The sequence below is a fragment of the Protomyctophum parallelum genome, assembly GCF_964188405.1.
Source record: "Protomyctophum parallelum genome assembly, chromosome: 20".
In the NCBI taxonomy this organism is placed as follows: Eukaryota; Metazoa; Chordata; class Actinopteri; order Myctophiformes; family Myctophidae; genus Protomyctophum; species Protomyctophum parallelum.
In genome coordinates, this window is record NC_139718.1 from 22,289,607 (window position 1) to 22,298,433 (window position 8,827).

At 44.8% G+C, this 8,827-nt stretch overlaps 1 protein-coding gene and 1 pseudogene across 2 annotated transcripts; both read left to right on the top strand.

Moving 5' to 3' along the window:
- Positions 1-361: 361 nt before the first annotated feature.
- LOC310877605 (actin, alpha cardiac muscle 1-like) lies at positions 362-3,884 on the top strand (annotated as a pseudogene). The gene is made up of 7 exons (XR_014571103.1): positions 362-388; positions 1,144-1,282; positions 1,490-1,813; positions 1,978-2,124; positions 2,699-2,890; positions 3,224-3,405; positions 3,576-3,884. The product of XR_014571103.1 is annotated as an actin, alpha cardiac muscle 1-like (transcript).
- A 1,519-nt stretch (positions 3,885-5,403) lies between these two features.
- LOC310877951 (gap junction delta-2 protein) lies at positions 5,404-7,329 on the top strand (the record flags this gene model as incomplete). Its single annotated transcript, XM_083791969.1, has 2 exons — positions 5,404-5,725; positions 6,483-7,329. The coding sequence occupies exons 1-2, from the start codon at positions 5,655-5,657 to the stop codon at positions 7,327-7,329; spliced, it is 918 nt and encodes a 305-aa protein (XP_083648095.1). The 5' UTR covers positions 5,404-5,654.
- Between the last annotated feature and the right edge of the window lie 1,498 nt (positions 7,330-8,827).

The window sequence follows — 8,827 nt, forward strand, 5'->3', positions numbered from 1 at the left end:
AGTCGAAAACAATACGGTTCGTTTCTTATTTGAGCGTCCTCCACAATAATATTGTCCCATTATGGAAACCTATGGGACAATATAATGTTTCTGTTTGATTGGCCCTGTCGATCATTGTCTCCCTACCATAGTTTCCCTCATCCCTACATGGGCCACGGGCAGGGATGGTCCGCAGTCCGCACGGGAGTTCCCATGGCCTCTATTCCATTCATGGACTCGCCGATATCAATGGGGCGAGGGGCTACCAAATATGGAGAAGGGGGCATACTTCGACACCCACCTTCAGCGGGCTCGCAGCTCCATCTCACGGACTCTTGTCAGAGTATATAAATTGTTGCGTCCTGACATTTCGGCACCCCTGGATCGGGCGCCCGGTGCTGAACTGCTGGTGAGTAGCCTGAGAGGAATACGAATGCCCTTAGAAGAACTCAATAATGCCATCGTTAACCAGAGGAGTTTACCATACGATGATGGATAAAGGGTTTTTGTCAACGGTTCCACTGGAAAGCTTTTTGACTACCGTATATTAACCAACAAATGTCATCTTCTAAACTGGAACGAAGGTTTACCACAGAACAGAACGCGCCTGGTCAATCAGCTTACCTCAGCTTTCATTCAGGGATCATGGATTTTGATTGATGTGACATGGTATTTAAATGATACTTCTGGGAATCCACCCGTAAAAAGATAATTATTCAATACATAATTGCATTTTCTTGCAAATCGGAAATGAGATTGATTGATTGATTGATTGATTGATTGATTGATTGATTGATTGATTGATTGACTGAATACTTTATTACAAAAAAAGAACAGGTAAATAAGTACCAGTTCAATACAAGGTCTGCTAAGAAGAGGATTTAAAACCCAAGAAAGCCTATGGCTTGTTTCCATTGTCTGTCTGTCTGTCTGTCTGTCTGTCTGTCTGTCTGTCTGTCTGTCTGTCTGTCTGTCTGTCTGTCTGTCTGTCTGTCTGTCTGTCTGTCTGTCTGTCTGTCTGTCTGTCTGTCTGTCTGTCTGTCTGTCTGTCTGTCTGTCTGTCTGTCTGTCTGTCTGTCTGTCTGTCTGTCTGTGCACATGTGAGCGTGTGAGCGTGTGTGTGTGTGTGTGTGTGTGCGTGCGTGTGCATGTGCATGTCAACAGAAGTGACACAATGTGTGACGACGAAGAGACTACAGCTCTTGTATGTGATAACGGCTCCGGCCTGGTCAAGGCTGGGTTCGCAGGAGATGACGCACCGCGTGCCGTCTTCCCCTCCATCGTCGGTCGCCCCCGTCACCAGGTAGGCCTAACATATAAGCAACGTATAGGTTGTACGCCTATTAATAGCCTTTGCTGGCACCACCAGCTACAAAGTTAAACTATAGGCCCATTATGACCGATTTGGTATCAAGTCTATGTCACAATGTGGCAATTGCATGTCCAGTGATGCGCTGAGATGTCTGTGTTGTGAAGTATTAAGACCGTCATGATCTTTGTGTGTTGTCAGGGTGTCATGGTTGGTATGGGTCAGAAAGATTCCTACGTCGGTGACGAGGCTCAGAGCAAGAGAGGCATCCTGACCCTAAAATACCCAATCGAGCATGGCATCATCACCAACTGGGACGACATGGAGAAGATTTGGCACCACACTTTCTACAAGGAGCTGCGCGTGGCCCCTGAGGAGCACCCACCCTGCTGACCGAGGCTCCCCTGAACCCCAAGGCCAACAGAGAGAAGATGACCCAGATCATGTTCCAGACGTTCAACGTCCCCGCCATGTACGTGGCCATCCAGGCCGTGCTGTCCCTGTACGCTTCTGGGCGTACCACAGGTGTGTATGTGAGAAAAGTGTCACATGTCAACACCCTCGCATATATGGCTGAGTAATTATGCGTGAGCAGTTGTGTTGACAATAGATTTGATATAAGAATATATGACATGACTCGATTTGAACTAATGGTTTAATGAGTGTGAACGTGTATTTGTCATGTCCAGGTATTGTCTTGGACTCTGGAGACGGTGTAACCCACAACGTGCCTATCTAGGAGGGTTATGCTCTGCCCCATGCCATCATGCGTCTGGACCTCACAGACTACCTCATGAAGATTCTCACTGAGCGAGGATACTCTTTCGTCACCACCGGTAGGCACAAGCCGCAATGCAGCCAGAACGAGACGGCACTAGTCAAGCACTTTCAATTGTAGGAGTTGAGGATTTTTTTTTTTTTACTCCGTTCCACAAACAAAGCTTGTAGATCAGTATCGGTTATTATTAGATCTGTAGATATTATTTCACAATTTGGCAAATGTTTGATCAGTTTTCATAGTATAATTGTTCAGTACTTTTGATGCAGTTTTTTCTTTTTAAGCATTGGACTCCCCTGGGTCCTGACCCACAGGTTGAGAACCACTGCATGATAGGTCCTGCCAGAGTCAATATTTACACATAAATTTAACATTTAGGCCTCCTGCCTATACAACCCCAGTGCTCCTTGACAGGATTCCAGGTTGTCCCTACAAAATGAGTCAATATAGAATCAAAATCAGTTTAACCACTTTAACCCTATTTTATTCTACCCTATTATTATTCAAAAATAGCTGATCTACAATCTCGCATCACATGCGTTATGAGCTTGTAAACTGTCTATTTTCAAAACATTGTGAAGTTACACAAATCAATATGTTTCCCTGCCAACATTCCAATCTGATACCTCCAGCTGAGCGTGAGATCGTGCGTGACATCAAGGAGAAGCTGTCCTACGTGGCACTGGACTTTGAGAACGAGATGGCCACGGCCGCTTCCTCCTCTTCTCTGGAAAAGAGCTACGAGCTGCCCGACGGCCAAGTCATCACCATCGGCAACGAGCGTTTCCGCTGTCCTGAGACCCTCTTCCAGCCGTCATTCATCGGTGCGTAAAATACGAGCTCCTTCCTAGAATGGGTTTTACGCATATAGCACTGCATGAGTCACTATAGCCAAAAGATATCACCTACACTTTGTGTAGAAATAGGATAAGCAAATCGTTGGGGGGAGGGGGTCTTTAGCAGCATGCAAAGCTGTAGCTTTGATTTGTTGACATTTTGCTCCTTGGAGTGCAGCTGTTCATGGGAGCTGTCCATTTCAGAACCTGTTCGGCTGCCAGTGCGTGTGCATGTGGCCACCTGTTTTACAGTGATGCAAATGTGCCCTTTGCTCTGAGGGTAAAACGTTGTAGAAAAACAGAGTTGTTCATTGTTTATAGGTATGGAATCTGCTGGCATTCATGAGACCACGTACAATAGTATTATGAAGTGTGACATCGACATCCGTAAGGACCTGTACGCCAACAACGTGATGTCAGGAGGTACAACCATGTACCCTGGTATCGCTGACCGCATGCAGAAAGAGATCACTGCCCTGGCCCCCAGCACCATGAAAATTAAGGTAATGCATTTTGATATGTGTTTGCTTTCATGTATGTGTTCTACTTATGTAGTCTATAATAACTTGTCTAATCTTTACTGTCTACCCAGAATTTGTGCGTGCATGTGCGTGCATGTGCATGTGTATGTGCCTGGGGTTCTTACTGTTTTGTTCCCCCTTGTGTTTACTAGATCATAGCTCCCCCTGAGAGGAAGTACTCTGTGTGGATTGGAGGCTCCATCCTGGCCTCTCTGTCCACCTTCCAGCAGATGTGGATCAGCAAGCAAGAGTATGATGAGGCTGGCCCCTCGATCGTCCACAGGAAGTGTTTCTAAAGACTGAACTTTTATCTCCTTCCGTGCAAAACCAACTTATTGGTCTACTGCCCCAAAATTGCCATTCGTGTTGTCATCAATCACCAGTATTTGTTTACACCCAAGTGCAATTTTTATGTGGATATGTACAGGTTTTTAAATAAATGTATTTGCGTCTTTATAACAGCCTACCTTTTGAATGCTTTATCATTTTAGACTTAAACCAGAAAATGCAGGGTTGACTTTCTGTTGTTGCTGATTATAAGAAGAGGATTCACAAAATAGTAGACCATTATATAAGCATGTGTGAACCTTCCTGTCCTATGTGTTCGCGGAAAGGATTACTGAGCGGAGAAGATAAGCCACCATATGAGAAATTAACTGCACGTATATTCCATTGAGTGAAAACACAAGGCCTGTCACGTGACAAGTAATCCAACCTGAGAGAACAGGTATGCCAAAGAATAATTTATACTCCACGTGGATGGAGTTGCTTGCCAAAAATAAATTGTATAGATCAGTTATTTGTGTGTGTGTGTGTGTGTGTGTGTGTGTGTGTGTGTGTGTGTGTGTGTGTGTGTGTGTGTGTGTGTGTGTGCGCGCGCGCGCGTGCGTATTAACATTAGTAGTTCTATTTTTACGTTTTACATGAATTGTAACTTCACACAATGATGCATTGAGGTGTTATTATCAGATTGGCTATACACGCATGGGTCTAATTTTAGTGTACACACGCGTGCACAGCGCGGTGTAATGAGTTGATCATATCTCTCTGGGCAATCCATACAGGGCGGAGTCTATGTTTGCTTCTATTTTTAAAGCCACACTCACAGACAGACGGGAGGCAGGCAGTGGGCTGGGTTGCAGTGTAAAGCGATTAACAACTCGGATGCTTCTTTCACTCAGTCACTGTATCCAGAGCATCATTTTTGCCTGGGGTGGAAACTGCAGCCTCGCCAGCCCATCGAGCAGCCTGCGACATATCGACAGATGCCGCTGTAAGCACGCAAGGATGTCTGGTGCAATAGCCTATACTCACGACTGTATAAAGGTGTACAGTAGCCTATAGCTACTGTATGCTTCGGCTTCTGTTAAAAATCAACACGTATAGGCTATTAGTCGCAATAGCCTAACATAATAATTACAATAATTGATAGGGAAACAGTCCCCAAGACTCCAGCTTGACCTTTGAGCTCGGGGTGCACGGTACGGTGTGTATAGTATCTGTCCCAGGCAGGCACCGGTCAGGCTCTATAGGCTCAGTCACCTCTAGAACGTTTTAAACCACAGCGACACCCATTGCGGTGCACTGATCTTATCAGCAATCATTTTTTTAATACCGATTAATCCCGTGACGCCGATCATCCGATGACTGTCACTACACATCGAATATTGAAAATGAGAAACCCTGGCGTCCCCTGGCCACGCTCCACCACCAACCTGTCTGCGCCGTGACGCAGGGGTGGAGGGGTGGAGGGTTGGGGGGGGGGGTCGAACCTACTACTTAAAGGCGGATTAACGCTGGCAAGACATTAAATCCAACCTCCCTCCATCCAGACGCAGCGCTCTTGCCCATCAACCTGATCTGAAGATCGAAAAAAGGAGGGCTTATAGTAATCAGCCCTTCAGACTCCCATGACAAGGAAAAGTGTGCAGGCGACGTCGCGCGAGCGCTCGGCAGCAGACACACACAGAAGAACGCTCACTTGCCCTCGCGCTCCTCGCACCACAGGCTGCACACACACACACACAGAGACGCGCGGAGAGGAGGCGGACGGCAGCTCTATAGCATCGCCTCGTTCTCCATGCATTTTCTAGATCGAATCGGACATTCCGGAGACTGACAGCAACGAGAGGGGAGAGAAACGGGACGAGGAATAAAAACAAAAGCACATTTTCGGAGGGTTTTGAGGAGCAGAGTGCCGTTGTGCCCTCGTCTTCTCCGGATGATCAGAAATGGGGGAATGGACTATACTAGAGAGGCTCCTGGAGGCTGCTGTCCAGCAGCACTCTACTATGATAGGAAGGTAAGAAAAAAAAAGAGAGATGAATCCTATCCCAACATCGACAACAACTGAAGAAATGCAGCAGCCTCCAGGATCCTCTTTAGCATGGTCCCCAGTCCCCCATTTCTGTGTTGTGGATTTTTCTCTTCTTTCACAGGTTTTTTTCTTTTTTTTTGTCTTCTTCCCCGCTGTGAGACCCAACTAATCCAACTAACAGCTGTCTCTTTATGACCCGGGATGTTGCTGAAAACTAAATCACTCTAACCTATACTAAAACACATGTGTCATCCATCGATTCATTTATCCATCCATTCATTCTTGTTGTGGTGCTTGAGTGAGGGTCGTGCACTTTAGGAGGGGGAGAGAGCTGGCGTTACCATCCATTCCATTAGCCTAACAAGCTCAGACACAATAGTCACAAAAGCAATACACATATAGCGTCCATGCCCATTACAAATAACTATTTCAATACTGGTAAAGCACATCGACACGACCACATAGGCTAAAGACTCATCGAAACAAAAATCAACACGGTAAGAAACACACGGCATGCATTCTAAATCCGCGCTCCAATCGAGCAGTGAGATTGTTCAGAGCAGAGCGTCTGGTTTCAGAACCGGACAGCTCCCCACGCACACCAACCAACACGCCAGCTCAGGACTCCGCTGAGCGCATGAGCCGCAACGGCAGCGCACAGTTAAATATTTCAATTAAATATTACCAAATAACACATATTCGCACCCTTATTTTCACATTGTTTGTTATGCTTGCTTTTTAGGATCCTACTAACTGTGGTGGTCATCTTCCGGATTCTTATCGTAGCAATAGTTGGAGAGACCGTCTATGATGACGAGCAAACCATGTTTGTTTGTAACACCTTACAACCGGGCTGCAACCAGGCATGCTACGACAAAGCATTTCCCATTTCACACATTAGATATTGGGTTTTCCAGATCATTATGGTGTGCACTCCGAGTCTCTGCTTTATCACATACTCGGTGCATCAGTCGGCAAAGCAGAAGGAGCGGCGCTACTCAACAGTCTATTTGACTCTGGACAAGGCCGATACAGATTCAGTGAAAGATAGTAAAAAGGCAGTGAGTAAAAACGCTATTGTTAACGGAGTACTTCAGAACACAGAGAACTCCACCAAAGAAGCCGACCCTGACTGTTTGGAAGTCAAAGAGATGCCCAGCTCGGCCATGAGAACTACTAAGTCCAAAATGAGGCGACAAGAGGGTATCTCGAGATTTTACATCATTCAAGTGGTTTTCAGAAACGCCCTGGAAATAGGCTTTTTGGTGGGTCAATATTTCTTGTATGGATTCAACGTCCCGTCGGTGTACGAATGTGATCGATACCCCTGCATAAAAGATGTCGAATGCTACGTTTCCAGACCCACGGAGAAGACCGTGTTTCTGGTGTTCATGTTTGCTGTCAGTGGGTTTTGTGTAGTTCTGAACCTGGCAGAACTCAATCATCTAGGGTGGAGAAAAATCAAAACGGCTGTCCGCGGCGTGCAGGCTCGGAGGAAGTCCATCTATGAAATCAGAAATAAGGACTTGCCGAGAATGAGTGTGCCCAATTTTGGCCGCACTCAGTCCAGTGACTCTGCTTATGTGTGACACATGGGGAGGGAGTCCGAAACCGAGACAATGTTGCAGTGTGTGTGTGGGGGGTGGGGGGGGGGAGACACATGGAAAACCCCCGATGGACATGATGGACAGCTCCGCACGCCTGATCGTGTTATGACTTAAGAGTGGGCAGATTTTTCATTTGGTTTATCTTTTAAGGACTTCATGGCAAGCGTGCATTACACGTTTGTTTACTTATTTATTATTGCACTGATGCAACTTTTTAGTAACCTTTATACTCTGTAAAGCGCTAAATGGAGACCATGTTGACGTGTTCACGTATTTACTCTTTGTTGGGCTGTTACTGTACTTGAAGAGAGTAAATGCAAATTGCACTAAAGAGGTGAACACTTGAGAGCCAAACCTAACCCAATATGTGCTATCGACGGTGTTTTTAAAATATGTTTTTTTCCACCGATTTTTGACACCAACCTATATTTAAGTGACAACATGAGGTTGAGGGGGGAAAAAATCTACCATCCAGATTTATATATGCATAGATATATAAATCAATTATGACTATGGATCGACCTAGTTAAAATACATCAGCGTCATTCATGTTTTTAGTTGCCTGTGTTGCACCACTGACCTTAACATATGTAACCATTCCATTGCTATAGCTGACTTGCAAAACAGTATCCGGTGGATTTGCTGCAAAAACGCTAACGTCTGTGACTTCTTTAATTTATACACACACCAAAGCGCCCACTGCTTTCATTTGTGAAAAAGTGTTTTCTTGCTTTTGTGTAATCAAGTGCCATACTTGTATATAAACATAATATATGTATACATATAAATATATAAATATATAATATTATTCATCATGAAAGCTAATTCCCTGCTTGGATTATGCTAAATGCCGCCCAATTTTAATTTGCTTTCAATGTATTTGTTGTGATTTAAATGGAAAGGATATAAGATTTTCTCTATTTTATTTTGCAAATGACATGGAAAAGAAATGAAGTGCTAGTCTTTTTTTATATTCAAGAAGGAAATGTCTCTCCACAATCAAAACTGATCTAAACTATATAAAAAAAAAAAGCACAAATTGACATTTTTAAACAAAGAATGGGCAATAAAAATCTGCTCTGGTGCTACAGTTTTTCATAGAACGGTTTTAAATGTAACCAAAAACAGACCAGAAAAAAACAAACATCGTTTTCTGTCTAAAATAAAAGTGGGATTCATGTACACCAGAAACGTGTGCGGTGCAATACTGTGTGTGTGTGTGTGTGTGTGTGTGTGTGTGTGTGTGTGTGTGTGTGTGTGTGTGTGTGTGTCTGTCTGCTACTGTGTGCAGTGTGTGAGTTTTGGCTTGGTGCAGTGAAGACATTAGCCACACCCACTCTGTTGTGCTACTCCAAGAGAAGAACCCCTCCCTGTGCAGGAGACAAGGTGATCAGGATCTCATCACTTGGTGCTACTATGCAGCTGCAGTGTATTTATATTATGGGCCTTCTACTTCCATGAGACACATCAATAGTTTGTC